Source organism: Coregonus clupeaformis, chromosome 33 (assembly GCF_020615455.1).
Source record: "Coregonus clupeaformis isolate EN_2021a chromosome 33, ASM2061545v1, whole genome shotgun sequence".
NCBI classification, from domain to species: Eukaryota; Metazoa; Chordata; class Actinopteri; order Salmoniformes; family Salmonidae; genus Coregonus; species Coregonus clupeaformis.
Genome location: NC_059224.1, coordinates 13,897,220 through 13,917,193, shown reverse-complemented (window position 1 = coordinate 13,917,193; position 19,974 = coordinate 13,897,220). Strand labels below are relative to the sequence as shown.

The 19,974-nt window shown below is 44.0% G+C and overlaps 1 protein-coding gene across 1 annotated transcript in view; it reads right to left on the bottom strand.

The window, feature by feature from the left end:
* Positions 1-19,974, bottom strand: part of LOC121548505 (neurexin-3b-like) — a 518,873-nt gene that overhangs the window by 457,487 nt on the left and 41,412 nt on the right. Inside the window, exons 3-5 of the mRNA XM_045210142.1 lie at positions 15,333-15,350; positions 14,887-14,916; positions 11,255-11,266 (exon numbers count right to left, since the gene is read on the bottom strand). Of these exons, the coding sequence (XP_045066077.1) occupies positions 11,255-11,266; positions 14,887-14,916; positions 15,333-15,350 (60 nt within the window). The remainder of the gene's footprint in view (positions 1-11,254; positions 11,267-14,886; positions 14,917-15,332; positions 15,351-19,974) is intronic.

Here is a 19,974-nt window from a genome sequence, read left to right as displayed (position 1 = left end):
TGTAATTTTTATCACTTCAACTGTGAGAGACGGAATCTAAAACAAAAATCCAGAAAATCACATTGTATGATTTTTAAGTAATGAATCTGCATTTTATTGCATGACATAAGTATTTGATCACCTACCAACCAGTAAGAATTCCGGCTCTCACAGACCTGTTAGTTTTTCTTTAAGAAGCCATCCTGTTCTCCACTCATTACCTGTATTAACTGCACCTGTTTGAACTCGTTACCTGTATAAAAGACACCTGTCCACACACTCAATCAAACAGTCTCCAACCTCTCCACAATGGCCAAGACCAGAGAGCTGTGTAAGGACATCAGGGATACAATTTTAGACCTGCACAAGGCTGGGATGGGCTACAGGACAATAGGCAAGCAGCTTGGTGAGAAGGCAACAACTGTTGGTGCAATTATTAGAAAATGGAAGAAGTTCAAGATGACGGTCAATCACCCTCCATGCAAGATCTCACCTCGTGGGGCATCAATGATCATGAGGAAGGTGAGGGATCAGCCCAGAACTACACGGCAGGACCTGCTCAATGACCTGAAGAGAGCTGGGACCACAGTCTCAAAGAAAACCATTAGTAACACACTACGCCGTCATGGATTAAAATCCTGCAGCGCATGCAAGGTCTCCCTGCTCAAGCCAGCGCATGTCCAGGCCCGTCAGAAGTTTGCCAATGACCATATGGATGATCCAGAGGAGGAATGGGAGAAGGTCATGTGGTCTGATGAGACAAAAATATAGCTTTTTGGTCTAAACTCCACTCGCCGTGTTTGGAGGAAGAAGAAGGATGAGTACAACCCCAAGAACACCATCCCAACTGTGAAGCATGGAGGTGGAAACATCATTCTTTGGGGATGCTTTTCTGCAAAGCGGACAGGACGACTGCACCGTATTGAGGGGAGGATGGATGGGGCCATGTATCGCGAGATCTTGACCAACAACCTCCTTCCCTCAGTAAGAGCATTGAAGATGGGTCATGGCTGGGTCTTCCAGCATGACAACGACCCGAAACACACAGCCAGGGCAACTAAGGAGTGGCTCCGTAAGAAGCATCTCAAAGTCCTGGAGTGGCCTAGCCAGTCTCCAGACCTGAACCCAATAGAATTTTTTTGGAGGGAGCTGAAAGTCCGTATTGCCCAGCGACAGCCCCGAAACCTGAAGGATCTGGAGAAGGTCTGTATGGAGGAGTGGGCCAAAATCCCTGCTGCAGTGTGTGCAAACCTGGTCAAGACCTACAGGAAACGTATGTTCTCTGTAATTGCAAACAAAGGTTTCTGTACCAAATATTAAAGTTCTGCTTTTCTGATGTATCAAATACTTATGTCATGCAATAAAATGCAAATTAATTACTTAAAAATCATACAATGTGATTTTCTGGATTTTTGTTTTATATTCCGTCTCTCACAGTTGAAGTGTACCTATGATAAAACTTACAGACCTCTACATGCTTTGTAAATAGGAAAACCTGCAAAATCGGCAGTGTATCAAATACGTGTTCTCCCCACTGTATTACTGAATCTTTAAGTAAGAGGACCTCTGTTCGGTTCACACGTTAAAACACTAGGCCTATAGGCTGTACCTATACACTGTGTTGAATACCTCTTGAGTAAATCTGAGCTGAAAAAAACATTTCAGGCTATTCCGTTAAAACAACTAGAGCATATACGCATATTGTAATCAAAATTCAAATCTTAATTGCCGCATTTCAAAACTGTCCTTTTGTGAGGCGCTGCCGGGAACTAGTTCTATACAATGGCAGGTTGTGGGGTCGATAAACCAGGAGGATTCTCAATCATCATTTAAATCTCCAGTTTGGAAACATTTTGGCTTCCCAGTAGCCTAGATTACAATGGCGATAGACAGAGAGAGTATGTCGCCACTGCTCAATGAGAATAGCCTATGTAGCTGCCAATACCTCAAACACGTTGACACATTTACGCCCACAACACCCCAGCATTCCTACCTCCAGAGAAAGATGGAAACGGCCAAAAACACACAACTTCATCTCACCTCTGCATTCAAGCAGCCCTTTGCAGCTGATTCTGACCAGGCCAAAGAAATTACAAGAGCGATAGGTATGTTTATAGCCACGGACATGCCGCCATTCTCAGTGGTTGAGTAGAATAGGGTGTGTAAGCACCTTGTGAAAGTGCTCGAGCCACAATAGGAACTCTCGCACCCATTTCAGCAAACAGGTTAGTAGCCTAACCCCTCTGAAGCCAAAGTTGTCAATGAATTGGCCAACGCAGCCTGTGTTGTACTTACTACAGATGGATGGACATCCAGGGCTACAGAGAGCTACTGAACAGTGACAGCCCATAACATTACCCTGGAGTGAGAGATGAGAAGTACGTGCTACAGACACACCCCCTTTATGAGAGTCACACAAGTGTGCATATTTTTCTCTTTGTAAGGAAACATTATAGCATAGACCTATACAATGTCTGAGACATGTTCACAACATTATAGCATAGACCTATACAATGTCTGAGCCATGTTCACAACATTGTAGCATAGACCTACACAATGTCTGAGCCATGTTCACAACATTACAGCATAGACCTATACAATGTCTGAGCCATGTTCACAACATTATAGCATAGACCTATACAATATCTGAGCCATGTTTACATATTGATTTCACATGCATATTGCACTTTATTCTAGTGTTGTTGTTAGGAAGAAGAAGGAAGAGGGGACAGAGGAGGCTGAGACTGGAAACAATGCAGAGGAGGCTGCAGCAGCTCCGGCTGAGACCAAGGGGAAAGCAGCAGCCGGCGGCAGACGGGGTCGTCCTAAAGCAACAGCAGGCGAGGAGGCCAGAGAAGACGACAGTGAAGTCCCAGCAGAGGAAAAGAAACCCAAGGCGGCTCCCGCTCCACCCAAGCAGCACCCCTGCCATGAGTGTGAGCTCACGTTCCATGCCCTGGCCCAGCTCCGCGCCCACAAGAAGGAAAAGCACACCCCTGCGAGGAGTGTGAGAAGAGCTTTGCCCGTGCCGAGCAGCTAGAAGCCCACAAGAACCGGGCACACACCAAGGGGCGTTACGCCTGCCCTACCTGTGGCAAGAGCTTTGGCCGAGAGAGCAACCTGAAGGCCCATCAGCAGAGCAGCCACCCGGAGGAGGAGGAGAAAGAGGCAGCGGGCCGCAGCAAGAGATAATTCAGAATGGGGAAGGGGGGGTTTTCTGTAAAGGGATTGGGGAGGGGACGAAGAATCAGAGAGGGATTTTAAAGAATTAGAATTTGGTCAAGGGTTTTTGTTGGTTTGAGGTTGGGCGTAAAATTTTGATCATGAGTTTGGAGTGTTTTTAGAATGTGAGAAAGACGGGTGAGGAATTTCTTGCAGGATTTTTAACAGGTGAGCTGAGATGTCCCACTGATTGTTCAGCATTTGCCATTTTTAGGTTGTGTTAGGATGTTCAAGGCACACATCATGCTTGGAATGACTGACTTACTAACCAAAAGATGTAAGCCGTTGTTAAACCCATCTGTCATACACCTGTGTCTTATCTGGACTAAGAACAACAGCAATTAGTTTTGGGCATCATGTTTGTTCCCTCATTTTTGTTTTGATTAATATCTTTTAAATTATTATCATGATAATTGAGTGTTGCTGTTATAAAAAAAAAATTGAGGTGTTTGTGTGAAAGAGTGTGTGTAAAATGGCTTTCATGCTGTCTGACACATGGCGCTTTTCTTGTTTGTTTTATGATTTTTATATTGCTAAGTAAGTGTTCTGTAGTAGCAGATGAAATGCAACCACCATGCATTTTATAAAACCTGTTGAGGATATTTACTATTTGAAAGAGATTTTTGTGAAAAGTAAACATGGATTGGAATGTTTGGGAGTTGCAATTTCTAAGAGACATTATGTTTCTATTTTGTGATGTCACGAGAGGCTGTGTCCTGGAGGGACGTTACATCCCCCTGAGGTGGCTGCAAACCCAGACAGCTATGGCTCCATCTGCTGGTATGGTCGGGAACTCCACCCCTCTATGGCCAATCTTCCCACGCAGCTGAAACAAATGAGGAGCTGATGAGCTGAAGGTTTGGGAAGGGAAGAGACACACTGAGGGAGTGTGTGGGGGGTGAAGAAACACAGTCTCCAACCTGGGCTCTATGGAGGACAAGAGTGCTGCACGTCCACTTCCATGAGGAATATAAGGATTTGGAGATACTTACCTTTGGGAAATACTCACCTTTGGATATATGCACCTGTGGAAATACGTGAGAGACATTTGGAAGGACTTTTTGCTGGGTTGGCCATTAGCTGCAACGTGGACTACAGTAAGGCTGGGGAAAAGTTATCTGAGCGAGTGAGAATTATGATTTTGGATGTGGAAGAGACATCCCTGAACTGTTAACCCTTAAAGAGCCACAAGAGAACAGAATTTTGTTATATTTTCGTTAATTTCCCAAGACCTATAATAAAATCCTTGTTTTGTTTGAACCTTGTCTCCTTGCACTACTTGAGCAATCCCGCTGAAAGCTGTGTAGCCTCTCGTGACGTCACAGATGGTGGAGAATACGGGCACGCTCAAGCGTTAATAGTGCATGTCAGAGGAGGATACCGAAGGTTTGATCACCCAGTTTTCCAAGTTGGCCGTAGGCTCCCCCGCCCGACTGAAATGGAGGACATATTGAAAGCCCTTGTTGCTGGCCAGCAAGCCCAGATGCAAGCAAACGTGGCTCTCTTGGAGGAGCAAAAGAAAGCCAACCTTCTGAAGGCAGAGGAATTGCAGTTGCAGAGACAGAGGGTGGTCCAAAATACCCGCCCAATAAAGGCAAGTGACTTTATATCTAAGATGGGAGCTACCGATGACATTGAGGCATACCTGCATGCATTTGAGGCCACGGCCACTAGGGAAGCCTGGCCCAAGCAACAGTGGGTTGGTCTGTTAGCCCCCTTTCTAACCGGGGAATCGCTGAATGCTGTCCGGGACCTGGGCCCTGACCAGGTTACTGACTATGATGCCCTGAAGTCTGAGATCCTCAGCAGATATGGACTCACAAAGTTTGGTATGGCCCAGCGCTTTCACAGCTGGACCTTCCAACCAGACCAACCTCCTCGGGCGCAGATGCATGAACTTGTCCGAATCGCAAGGAAATGGCTGGATCCGCAGAGGAATACAGCAGCGGCGGTGGTGGAGGCCGTTGTGGTGGATCGTTACCTACGCGCCCTGCCTTATGAGGCAAAATGGGTCATCAGTCAACAGGCCTTGACCACGGCTGATCTGACCGTGGAAGCTGTGGAAAAGTACCAGGCCACAGCGGAGATGCTGAATGCTTCCCGAAAAGACCCCAGAGTGCGGCCCCACCACAAATGGGAAGAACCCGTCCAAAGGGACCCCAAGGTCTCGAACCCAGCCACGTCAGGACTTATCCCGGCTCCAGGGGGAGCCAGAAACCAGGCGGGTCCAAGAAGAGTACACCAGGAGGGGGAAACTCGACAGTGTTACCGGTGTGGGGAGATGGGACATATCTCCTGGCAGTGTGGGAAACCAGCCGATGAACCTATGCCCACTGCGGAGTCCTCCAGCTCAGCACCCACACACCGCTTTTGCCTCGCTCTTGGGAGTCGTAGATGGCGGCCCAGATCGACCCCCCACCTGCCCGGTAACTGTGAATCACCATGATGTGGAGGCCTTACTGGATTCTGGTAGCCGGGCCACCCTGGTGCGTAAGGATTTGGTGGGCCCAACGTGTCTGACCCCGGGGAAAGTCCTCCCAGTTTCCTGTGTCCATGGGGACACCAGAGAATACCCCATTACTGAACTTACAATGACCAGCACACGGGGAACCATACACACGACGGCGGGGGTGGTTGATTCCCTCCCCGTCCCTGTCCTAATTGGACGAGACTGCCCAGCCTTTTACCCACTCTGGAGAGAGTCTCAGGAGAGGATAACCCGAGTACCTCGGAAACGGAGAGGCAAGACTCATCCTGGGAAGGCTCCGGTGCAATCCTTCGAATTACTCACTCCCGCCCGGGCTCTGATAGGGATGGCAGGTGCCCAGACCGACACAGAGACGGAGCTACAGAATCTGGACAAAGAACTGTCTGGTCTGAAGGGGACCACTGAGAGGTATCGTTTGTTAAAGCAACAGTTAGACATGAAGACAGAAGAGTTAGATATCCTCCAGGCTAAACTCCAACAGAGCTCCTTCCCTAAGCAACAGGAGGAGCTGGAGAGGCTGCGCAGGACCATCGAGGAGTGTGAGGAGACCCTGCGCAGTAGTAAGGAGGTCCAGAAGAAGGCAGAGGAGAAGTACAAGGTGTTGGAGAACAAGATGAAGAATGCGGAGGCAGAGAGAGAGAAGGAACTGAAAGCTGCTCAACAGAAGCTAAACTCTGCTAAAACCAAGGCTGATGCGTTCAGTAAGAAACTCAAGGAGAGACAACAGGAGACTGAGTCCCTGGTCCTAGAGTGGGAGGAGTTGAAGAGAGAGCAGTCTGGCAAGCACCACGGCAATGCGGACGCCCTCTCCCGGCGTGATGCCTTCTTCGCTGCCTTTACCCCGACGAGGACGTCGGTCCCAGGAGGGGGATGTGTGATGTCACGAGAGGCTGTGTCCTGGAGGGACGTTACATCCCCCTGAGGTGGCTGCAAACCCAGACAGCTATGGCTCCATCTGCTGGTATGGTCGGGAACTCCACCCCTCTATGGCCAATCTTCCCACGCAGCTGAAACAAATGAGGAGCTGATGAGCTGAAGGTTTGGGAAGGGAAGAGACACACTGAGGGAGTGTGTGGGGGGTGAAGAAACACAGTCTCCAACCTGGGCTCTCTGGAGGACAAGAGTGCTGCACGTCCACTTCCATGAGGAATATAAGGATTTGGAGATACTTACCTTTGGGAAATACTCACCTTTGGATATATGCACCTGTGGAAATACGTGAGAGACATTTGGAAGGACTTTTGCTGGGTTGGCCATTAGCTGCAACGTGGACTACAGTAAGGCTGGGGAAAAGTTATCTGAGCGAGTGAGAATTATGATTTTGGATGTGGAAGAGACATCCCTGAACTGTTAACCCTTAAAGAGCCACAAGAGAACAGAATTTTGTTATATTTTCGTTAATTTCCCAAGACCTATAATAAAATCCTTGTTTTGTTTGAACCTTGTCTCCTTGCACTACTTGAGCAATCCCGCTGAAAGCTGTGTAGCCTCTCGTGACGTCACAATTTATACAGTGGGGAAAAAAAGTATTTAGTCAGCCACCAATTGTGCAAGTTCTCCCACTTAAAAAGATGAGAGAGGCCTGTAATTTTCATCATAGGTACACGTCAACTATGACAGACAAATTGAGGAAAAAAAATCCAGAAAATCCCATTGTAGGATTTTTAATGAATTTATTTGCAAATTATGGTGGAAAATAAGTATTTGGTCACCTACAAACAAGCAAGATTTCTGGCTCTCACAGACCTGTAACTTCTTCTTTCAGAGGCTCCTCTGTCCTCCACTCGTTACCTGTATTAATGGCACCTGTTTGAACTTGTTATCAGTATAAAATACACCTGTCCACAACCTCAAACAGTCACACTCCAAACTTCACAATGGCCAAGACCAAAGAGCTGTCAAAGGACACCAAAAACAAAATTGTAGACCTGCACCAGGCTGGCAAGACTGAATCTGCAATAGGTAAGCAGCTTGGTTTGAAGAAATCAACTGTGGGAGCAATTATTAGGAAATGGAAGACATACAAGACCACTGATAATCTCCCTCGATCTGGGGCTCCACGCAAGATCTCACCCCGTGGGGTCAAAATGATCACAAGAACGGTGAGCAAAAATCCCAGAACCACACGGGGGGACCTAGTGAATGACCTGCAGAGAGCTGGGACCAAAGTAACAAAGCCAACCATCAGTAACACACTACGCCGCCAGGGACTCAAATCCTGCAGTGCGAGACGTGTCCCCCTGCTTAAGCCAGTACATGTCCAGGCCCGTCTGAAGTTCATTTGGATGATCCAGAAGAGGATTGGGAGAATGTCATATGGTCAGATGAAACCAAAATATAACTTTTTGGTAAAAACTCAACTCGTCATGTTTGGAGGACAAAGAATGCTGAGTTGCATCCAAAGAACACCATACCTACTGTGAAGCATGGGGTTGGAAACATCATGCTTTGGGGCTGTTTTTCTGCAAAGGGACCAGGACGACTGATCCGTGTAAAGGAAAGAATGAATGGGGCCATGTATCGTGAGATTTTGAGTGAAACCCTCCTTCCATCAGCAAGGGCATTGAAGATGAAACGTGGCTGGGTCTTTCAGCATGACAGTGATCCCAAACACACCGCCCGGGCAACGAAGGAGTGGCTTCGTAAAAAGCATTTCAAGGTCCTGGAGTGGCCTAGCCAGTCTCCAGATCTCAACCCCATAGAAAATCTTTGGAGGGGAGTTGAAAGTCTGTGTTGCCCAGCGACAGCCCCAAAACATCACTGCTCTAGAGGAGATCTGCATGGAGGAATGGGCCAAAATACCAGCAACAGTGTGTGAAAACCTTGTGAAGACTTACAGAAAACGTTTGACCTGTGTCATTGCCAACAAAGGGTATATAACAAAGTATTGAGAAACTTTTGTTATTGACCAAATACTTATTTTCCACCATCATATGCCAATAAATTCATTAAAAATCCTACAATGTGATTTTCTGGATTTTTGTTTCTCATTTTGTCTGTCATAGTTGATGTGTACCTATGATGAAAATTACAGGCCTCTCTCATCTTTTTAAGTGGGAGAACTTGCACAATTGGTGGCTGACTAAATACTTTTTTTCCCCACTGTATATGGTTTCTGGTTCATGTAGTGGTGCATTGTCATGCCAAACTGTTTCTATTATGATTAACTTCTGAATTGTGCTGCTATTGTTGGATGCACTGAGTGTAAAAATGTCAGGGTGTGTTTCTCCACTAAGTTGGTTTCGTTTGGGCCCAATGGTTCTTTGGTGTCATGCATAGATTTTCACGTCATCCTAAACAATGGTTGTAATGTAGACTGTAAGGAACCATTGGGCCTAAGCGAGGCTAGCTTGGTGGAGAAATACATTTTGATATTTTTGTGCTCTGTGCATTTAACGATAGCAGTATAATTTAGAAGTTAATCATAATTGAAACAGTACTCCCGAATCCAGGCTCTGTCGTAGCCGGCCGCGACCGGGAGACCCATGGGGCGGCGCCCAATTGGCCCAGCGTCGTCCAGGGTAGGGGAGGGAATGGCCGGCAGGGATGTAGCTCAGTTGGTAGAGCATGGCGTTTGCAACGCCAGGGTTGTGGGTTCGATTCCCACGGGGGGCCAGTATGAAAAAAAATAAAAATAATGAATGCACTCACTAACTGTAAGTCGCTCTGGATAAGAGCGTCTGCTAAATGACTAAAATGTAAATGTAATCGTGTGTTTTCATTTAAGAAAATACAAGTGTTGTTATTACTGATGGTGCTCCCATCAGGCAATATGACTCATGATCGTTTATGGAGTCAGGAATACCAACACTTTGGATTTTCTTAAATAAACAAAATAAAGTACAGTAACTGTTGGCTTTTTATTTTCCTGATGTACAGAACCGTGACCCCAAAACTGCAATATGTACCGAACCCACCGTTACACATAACAGAAACCAAACCATGACTTAATACTATGCACCACAGGAGGCTGCGGAGGGGAGAACGGCCGGAATGGCGCAAATGGAATGGTATCAACCACCTGGAAACCATGTGTTTGATGCGTTTGATACCATTCCACTTAATCCGCTCCAGTCATTAACACAAGCCCATTCTCCCCAATTAAGGTGCCACCAACCTCCCGTGCTATGCACAGAATTCTACACGCTGACGTCCAAATGTCACGTCAAGTATTCCAATCAACTCCTGTTGACCTGAAGGACACAGTGAAGCGCATCAGATCAGATGAAAACAGAAATCTAAGCGGTACAGTACTGTACGTTTACATGCACACACCAACAAGATATCGCAGTCTTACCTAATTTCTTGACGTCCTTGGACAAAAATCTATTTTTAACCTGTAAACTGACTTTATCTCCCAACGTCCTGTATTTAGGCACACAGCTCCCGCATGAAACAACTCTAGGGTTAAGTTCCGGCATTAATTCCGATTGGTTAAAGGTTCCGGCATTAATTCCGATTGGTTAACAGTTCCGGCATTAATTACGATTGGTTAACAGTTCATGCATTAATTATGATTGGTTAACAGTTACGGCATTAATTCCGATTGGTTAACAGTTCCGGCATTAATTCCGATTGGTTAACAGTTCCGGCTTTAATTCCGATTGGTTAACAGTTCCGGCATTAATTCCGATTGGTTAACAGTTCCGGCTTTAATTCCGATTGGTTAACAGTTCCGGCATTCATTCCGATTGGTTAACAGTTCCGGCAATAATTCAGATTGGTTAACAGTTCAGGCATTAATTATGATAGGTTAAGTTAAGGATATTGGGATAGGGTTAAAACAGAAAAACCACTCCATGGTTAAGTTTAACCATTAATTAAGAGTGGCCTTGCTAACTCATTGTGGATGGATGGCACAGTGGTCTAAGCATCCAGCTCCCACTCCATAGACCACGGGTTACATCCCATAGTCGCCTTCGTGTGCTTCCAAAAGCCTTATACAACATTTAGTATGGTGCATCCTACCTGCATGATATCCCATTGCTAATGGCCCAGTGAAGAAGGTAGCACTGTCATTGAGACAACCTCTGCATTCAAACCACAGTTACATTTCTCTATTTCTCTTTCATTTCATCTCACACATACACACACCTTCACACACAGGCGCTAGCAGCACAGCGGTGGTGCGTGGAGCGGGTCCTCTCACACACATTCAGTATCTACTGTTGAACACACATCATCAATAATACACTAGCTGTAGGAATCAGACAGCTCCCGGGCATAGAGTGCAGTAGAGTAGAGATTACTAGAGTAGGGTACAGTAGAGTACAGTACAGTAGAGATCAGTAGAGATCAGTAGAGTAGAGTAGAGTAGGGTACAGTAGAGTAGAGATCAGTACAGTAGAGATCAGTAGAGATCAGTAGAGTAGAGTAGAGTAGGGTACAGTAGAGTAGAGATCAGTACAGTAGAGATCAGTAGAGTAGAGATCAGTACAGTACAGTAGAGATCAGTAGAGTAGAGTAGAGATCAGTACAGTACAGTAGAGATCAGTAGAGTAGAGTAGAGATCAGTACAGTACAGTAGAGATCAGTAGAGTATTAGTAAGGAAAAGAGCGCTGTACCTTTGCTTCTACCTGTAGATACGGAGAAGAGGGGGTCCACAGAGGAAGACGGGGAGAGTGGCGTCCAGAGTTGAGAGGCGCAGGAGGGAAAGCGGCGTTCCGAGTTGAGAGGCGCAGGAGGGTGAGAAAGAGTTGAGAGGCGCAGGAGGGAGAGTGGCGTCCCGAGTTGAGAGGCGCAGGAGGGAGAGAAAGAGTTGAGAGGCGCAGGAGGGACAGAAAGAGGAGAGAATGGATGGTTGAAGTATCGTTAACATAGAAAGGAGGAGGTACCAACTAACAAGTCATGCCAAGCTTTGAAAAACATGCAAACAGATCATATGCCCGACTGGAAGATGCAGTGTATTCCCATGGAACAAACACACACACCCTTTCTGACTCTCCATGCTACATACATGAAACATAGCAAGCTCTGAGCCATGTATATTATCATGTAGGGTAATATCAGAGTGGATACAGCGCATTCCGAAAGTATTCAGAACCCTTGACTTTTTCAAAATGTTGTTACGTTACAGTCTTTTTCTAAAATTGATTAAAAAAAAATAATAATCCCCTCATCAATCCACACATAATACCTCATAATTACAAAGCAGGGGCCACTCATGGACATTCAGAGACTTGTCCCGGAGCCACTCCTGCGTTGTCTTGGCTGTGTGCTTAGGGTCGTTGTCCTGTTGGAAGGTGAACCTACGCCCCAGTCTGAGGTCCTGAGTGCTCTGGAGCAGTAATTTGCTCAGTTAATCTTTCCCTCGATCCTGACTAGTCTCCCAGTCCCTGCCGCTGAAAAACACCCCCACAGCATGATGCTGCCACCACTATGCTTCACCGTAGGGATGATGCCAGGTTTCCTCCAGATGTGACGCTTGGCATTCAGGCCAAAGAGTTCAATCTTGGTTTCATCAGACCAGAGAATCTTGTTTCTCATGGTCTGGGAGTCCTTTAGGTGCCTTTTGGCAAACTCCAAGCAGGCTGTCATCTGCCTTTTACTGAGAAGTGGCTTCCGTCTGGCCACTCTACCATAAAGGCCTGATTTGGTGGAGTTCTGCAGAGATGGTTGTCCTTCTGGATGGTTCTCGCATCTCCACAGAGGAACTCCGGAGCTTTGTCAGAGTGACCATTGGGTTCTTGTTCACCTCCCTGACCAAGGCCCTTCTCCCCCGATTGCTCAGTTTTGCAACAGTTGGTGACAACAGTTGGTGCGATTATTCGCAAATGGAAGAAACACAAAAGAACTGTCAATCGCCCTCGGCCTGGGGCTCCATGCAAGATCTCACCTTGTGGAGTTGCAATGATCATGAGAACGGTGAGGAATCAGCCCAGAACTACACGGGAGGATCTTGTCAATGATCTCAAGGCAGCTGGGACCATAGTCACCAAGAAAACAATTGGTAACACACTACGCCGTGAAGGACTGAAATACTGCAGCGCCTGCAGGTCCCCCTGCTCAAGAAAGCACATATACAGGCCCGTCTGAAGTTTGCCAATGAACATCTGAATGATTCAGAGGAGAACTGGGTGAAAGTGTTGTGGTCAGATGAGATCAAAATCGAGCTCATTGGTATCAACTCAACTCGCCGTGTTTGGAGGAGGAGGAATGCTGCCTATGACCCCAAGAACACCATCCCCACCGTCAAACATGGAGGTGGAAACATTATGCTTTGGGGGTGTTTTTCTGCTAAGGGGACAGGACAACTTCACCGCATCAAAGGGACGATGGACGGGGCCATGTACCGTCAAATCTTGGGTGAGAACCTCCTTCCCTCAGCCAGGGCATTGAAAATGGGTCGTGGATGGGTATTCCAGCATGACAATGACCCAAAACACACGGCCAAGGCAACAAAGGAGTGGCTCAAGAAGAAGCACATTAAGGTCCTGGAGTGGCTTAGCCAGTCTCCAGACCTTAATCCCATAGAAAATCTGTGGAGGGAGCTGAAGGTTCGAATTGCCAAACGTCAGGCTCGAAACCTTAATGACTTAGAGAAGATCTGCAAAGAAGAGCGGGGCAAAATCCCTCCTGAGATGTGTGCAAACCTGGTGGCCAACTACAAGAAACGTCTGACCTCTTTGATTGCCAACAGGGGTTTTGCCATCAAGTACTAAGTCATGTTTTGCAGAGGGGTCAAATACTTATTTCCCTCATTAAAATGCAAATCAATTTATACAATTTTTGCCACGCGTTTTTCTGGATTTTGTTGTTGTTATTCTGTCTCTCAATGTTCAAATAAACCTATCATTAAAATGATAGACTGATCATGTCTTTGTCAGTGGGCAAACGTACAAAATCAGCAGGGGATCAAATACTTTTTTCCCTCACTGTATATCATTACAGTAGCATCACAGTGGAGCAGGAGCCTGTATATTTCATTACAGTAATATCACAGTGGAGCAGAAGCCTGTATATTCAATGTACAGTAGCATAAGAGTGGAGCAGGAGCCTGTATATTTAATGTACAGTAGCATCAGAGTGGAGCAGGAGCCTGTATATTTCATTACAGTAATATCATAGTGGAGCAGGAGCCTGTATATTTCATGTGCCACTGACTGCAACCCTGCGTATACAAACATGAGTGGTGAAGCTGACAAGGATGTGGGGGTTATGGGATTAATGTAGAGCCTGGGACTGTGTTGGTGCACAGTGGGAAGGTAAGATTTATGTTGCAGGGGGTAGTGTAGAGTCATGTTATGGGGGGTAGGAAAGAGTCCTGGTAAAGGGGGTAGGGAACAGCCCTGTTAAGGGTAGGGAGGAGTCCTGTTACAGGAGGTGAGACAGAGTCATGTTATAGGGGGTAGGGAAAAGTCCAGTTACAGGAGGTTGGGAAGAGTCCTGTAAAGTGTAGGGAAAAGTACTTTTACAGGACGCAGGGAATAGTCCTGTTAAGGGTAAGGAGAAGTCCTGTTACAGGAGTTAGGGAAGCGTACTGCTACAGGAGGTAGGATAGAGTCCTGTTACAAGAGGTTGGGAAAAGTAATATTACAGGGGGTAATGAAGAGTCTTGTTACAGGAGGTAGAGAGGAGTCATGTTACAGGAGGTAGGGAATAGTTATGTTAAAAGAGGTAGGGCAGAGTCATGTTACAGGAGGTAGAGAGGAGTCATGTTACAGGAGGTAGTGAATAGTCCTGTTATAGGTAGGATGAGTCCTGTTACAGGATATAGGGAAGAGTAATTTTACAGGAGTTTGGGAAGAGTCATGTTATAGAGGGTAGGGCAGAGTCATTTTACAGGAGGTAGGGAAGAGTCCTGTTACGGGGGTAGGAAAGAGTACTGTTAAGGGTAGGATAGAGTCCTGTTGCAGGGGGTAGGGTTGCAGAGTCCTGTTAAGGTTAAGGAAGAATCCTGTTACAGGAGTTAGGGAAGAGTCCTGTTACAGGAGGTAGGATAGAGTCCTGTTACAGGGGGTAGTGAAAAGTCATGTTACAGGGGGTAGGAGAAGGTCCTGATACAGGAAGTAGGTGAGAGGGGGCGCGGTACGATCAGGACATGCCAATCGGCCCCATCCTCCGGCCCCATCCTCCCCTGCAATAATATGATGACAGCAGAACACACTGACACCCACTGACAGGAACACACCCACTCTTGGACCCCCAAAACAGGTGATGGAATGACTGAAAGAAGAGACAAAAGAAGAGAGTGTACCTGACTCAGGTGCCTTCAGATGTGAAAAGCCTTGAGGGAGAAGAAGAAGGATAGATAGAGAGTATAAGAACGCCACCACACCAACACAGCTGTTGTATTGTGATTAGGCATGCTTTGCTATAAGGCAAAGCATGGTTATCAACACCAAAAACAAAGCTTTCCGCATGGCTTTCTGCATGGAAGAGCTTCATGTTTAGAATAAAATCTGGCAGAAGCATCAAGTACCACTACGCTGCAGAAATGTGAATCACATTGATTTCTATGGGCCTATTGATATAACAGTTTCTATTTGCAATTTCAGTTAATTATGTATATGGTTATATTTCTTAAATTCGTATTTTCTTACATTCGTATTTACTACATATAGGCTAGTGTCTGTCGTAAATAAACTCCATCTGAAAATGTGTCCTGTAACTACTGACCCTTGTCCTCAGAACAGAACTCACCTGGTTTCCTCTGAACGGCTGCTGAGAAGTTAGCATGCCAGGAAAGAAAAGGCAAAGAGATGTCTAGCATTAGCATTTACACTGCATTGGCTTGCATGGCGTCGATCATACAAAGTAAATATCTAACAACACACAACTAAAGCACTACTTCTCTGTTACCATGTAAAGGACTAGAGGTGCCCCTGTACATGCTTGTTTTAAAATAACAACATTTAAAACCCTGTGGAGAGAAGAACACATGAAACTTCGGTCCCATCCTTTCAGGGAACCAGATTGTACATTGTAAATCATCAATTAATCTGATTAATTATATTACTCAAACAACTCTTTCACATATTAGCAAATATTTCAGTAGAGACATAATATTATGCATTATGTACACCACAGTGTTCCCACATACAGTAGTTAGAGTTAAGAAACATAAATCTCAGTTGCCTTAGAGGGCCTGATGTGGATTTATGATGCTATGAGGTTTGTGGATATCTCAAAACCCCCTGGACCAATCGTCTAGAGAACCCCCCTCAACCCTCCACCAACTCACAGACCTCACTGCTGACTCAAATCCTCTCCACACACCAACATCAACACCTTCTCTGGCTTTTCATCAACTTATAGGAATACACACTGTTTACTCCTTCAGGGGTTCAGCCTGGTTAATAAAACCTCAAACTGAACACCCAGAGGATGATAAACCTACATAAAAAATATGTAAAATAAATATTATTTACAGTGGATATTAAACCTACATAAAATGTGGAAAATATATATTATTTCTAGCTGTAGAGCGGCATGGAAAAAAGCGCAGTAACAAATTGAATTTACACAAATTAAGTAACCTCGCAACAGGAAGCCATGTATTCTGTTAGGGCTATATATATTGCAGCTGTCCATGGCTATCTCTGCATAACCACAAGACATCTTAACCCTGGCCGGGCCGGTGCTGAGTGTGTGTGTATGTGTCTGTGTGTGTGTATGTGTCTGTGTGTGTGTATGTGTCTGTGTGTGTGTATGTGTCTGTGTGTGTGCGCGCACACACTTTTGTTTGAGCGTGTGTAACTGGAATAATTGTAAAAGCTAAATGCTGACAAATTCCTTTAATCAGCCAATCAATTTAAATCAAATCAACAAGTAGTAGGAGGATATTAAACTGATCTTAGTTAAAAAGGACTGTATTAGACGTTTAAAGTGCCAGGCTAATACGCCATATCAGATATTAATTTGACTTAAAGCAATTACGACGCTAGCTGCCGTGGTTTACTCTGGCCAGCCAGCTGCACTGGAGGCCATTCAAATCACACCCAACCAATGTGTGGGAAGAGGGTGATAACTGGGTCGTTCCACCCATTAGGTGCATTTTGAGGAGTGCAACTTGATGAAAAAAAAAAAAAAAAGTTTTTTCACAACATTTTAACATTGTCATGAAGAGCACATGTTAAACTTCATAAAAATGTTTTCCCATCTCAAGAGGTTAAATAAATAAAAGTGCTTAAGTTTTTTTTTTTTTTTTTGTCATTTAGCAGACGCTCTTATCCAGAGCGACTTACAGTTAGTTAGTGCATACATGTTTGTTTTTTTATACAAATAAATAAAGTAACAGAGTTGGCCATAACAGGGCTACCGTAACAGGGTTGACGACTTCATCTTAAATCAGCCAATAATCCCCTTGTTAGAAGGGGGAATGGAAGCTTCACAAAAAAATATTAATTGTTAAAACATTTCTAGCCATTTCTAACTGGATAGAATATGGGGGAAAATGCACCAAATTATTTTTGAATCTTCAACATAGAAATGCTACCAAAAATAATTTACTGAAACTGGTTATAAATGACGGAGTCGCCCCTGATTCACCAAATTATATTTTGAAAGAGGAAGCAAAGGAACGTCGACGTCAACAGTGAAGAGGCGACTCCGGGATGCTGACCTTCTAGGCAGAGTTGCAAAATCTTTAATTTTTATTGTCCAGTCTGAGATGTGGCTTTTTCTTTGCAACTCTGCCTAGAAGGTCAGCATCCCGGAGTTGCCTCTTCACTGTTGACGTTGAGACTGGTGTTTTGCGGGTACTATTTAATGAAGCTGCCAGTTGAGGACCTGTGAGGCGTCTGTTTCTCAAACTAGACACTCTAATGTATTTGACCTCTTGCTGAGTTGTGCACCGGGGCCTCCCACTCCTCTTTCTATTCTGGTTAGAGCCAGTTTGCGCTGTTCTGTGAAGGGAGTAATACACAGCGTTGTACGAGATCTTCAGTTTCTTCGCAATTTCTTGCATGGAATAGCCTTCATTTCTCAGAACAAGAGTAGACTGACGAGTTTCAGAAGAAAGTTATTTGTTTCCGGTCATGTTGAGCCTGTAATCGAACCCACAATTGCTGATGCTCCAGATACTCAACTAGTCTCAAGAAGGCCAGTTGTATTGCTTCTTTAATCAGCACAACAGTTTTCAGCTGTGCTAACATAATTGCAAAAGGGTTTTCTAATGATCAATTAGCCTTTTAAAATGATAAACTTGGATTAGCAAACACAACGTGCCATTGGAACACAGGACTGATGGTTGCTGATAATGGGCCTCTGTACGCCTATGTAGATATTTCATAAAAAATCAGCCGTTTCCAGCTACAATAGCCATTTACAAAATTAACAATGTTTACACTGTATTTCTGATCAATTTGATGTTATTTTAATGGACAAGAAATTTGCTTTTCTTTCGAAAACAAGGACATTTCTAAGTGACCCCAAACTTATGAACGGTAGTGTAAATGCCTGGAACATTTCAATTTTGGAGAATCTCTTATAAAATGGGTTAAAACCATGTACAGAAACCCTAGATGTAAAATAGTAAATAATGGCTATTTCTCCAAAGGTTTTAAACTGTCAAGAAGAGTAAAGCAAGGTTGTCCACTATCGGCATATCTATTTATTATGGCCATCAAAATGTTAGTTATTAAAATCAGGTCCAACAATGATATAAACGGATTAGATATCCAGGGCTTAAAAAAAAGGTGTCATTGTACGCTGATGATTCGTGTTTTCATTAAATCCACAACTTGGATCCCTCCACAGCCTCATAGAGGATCTAGATAATTTTTCGAACCTCTCCGGATTACAACCAAATTATGATAAGTGTACTATATTACGTATTGGATCACTAAAAAATACAACCTTTACATAACCGTGTAGTTTACCAATAAAATGGTCTGATGGTGATGTGGATATACTTGGTATACATATCCCGAAAGAAAGAAAGGATCTCACTTCAATACATTTTAATAGAAAGTGAGCAAAAATAGATAAGATCTTGCTACCATGGAAAGTTAAATACCTGTATTTGTGGAAAAAACACCCTGATTAACTCTTTAGCAATATCCCAGTATACCTATTTGCTTATGGTCTTGCCTACACCTAGCGAACATTTTTTTTTAAATTATATGAGAAAAAAATATACCATTTTATTTGGAACCGCAAGCCAGACAAAATTAAATGGGCCTGTTTATATAATGAATATGAATTCTGAGGGCAGAAATTATTAAATATTAAAGCATTAGACCTCACACTAAAGGCTTCAGTCATACAAAAGTTATACTTAAATCTTAACTGGTTCACTAGCAAATTAGCAAGAATGTCTCACCATATGTTCAAGAATGGACTTTTTCCCTTTATTCAGATTACAAACTCTCACTTTCAGTTATTTGAAAAGGAAATAATCTCCCTAATATCGCTATTTTTAAAACAAGCCATAGAAAGTTGGTTGCAATTTCAATTCAATCCACCAGAAAGGACAGAACAAATAATGCAACAAATATTGTTAAACTCAAATATACTAATTGATAAAAGAAAACAAATGTTTTTGAAAAATGTATACTCTACCCAAAAAACTTAAGGAACTTGTCTGTCGGCCCTGCATTAAAGACCATAATTGGTTGAAGAAAATTGTGATAAATAAAAAAGTATACCAGTTTCATTTAAGGACCATAAAATTGACAGCCGTGCCATATAGATTGCAAAATAATTGGGAAGATTTTTGACGTACCGATTCCATGGCACAGGGTTTATGAGCTGATACGCAAAACGACGCCGGATTCAAAACTCTGATTTTTTCCATTAAAATTATTATACAAAATTCTTGTAACCGATAGAATGTTATTTAAATGAGGGATACAACCTTCCCAGCTCTGCAGATTTTGCTGCGAAGAGACAGAATCATTCGATTATTTGTTTTGGTACTGTCCATATGTAGCTTGTTTTTGGTCACAGGTCCAGGAATGGCTGAATAATTGCAATATTTACCTGGAGCTAAAATTCATAACTTTCTACTGGGTGATTGAAAAGTCATAGTCAATCGATCAATAATATAATAATACTGTTAGCAAAAATATTTATTTTCAATTTACAATCTGTAGAAACAATGAGAATAAAAGGTTCGGAACTTTTGTGAAACATCACAGCACAGTTGAAAAATATATGACAAATAGAAATCCAATATGGTTGGTGTTAAGAGATAGATGGAAGGGGTTGAATGTAACTGAAGGTTGGGACAAATAACAACTGATAACTAATGTAAAACATACTGTCTCCATAAAACATATATAGGTTATAGGTTAAGAACTTTTGTGAAAGAGCACAGTTTGAAAGATATGGAAAATAGAAA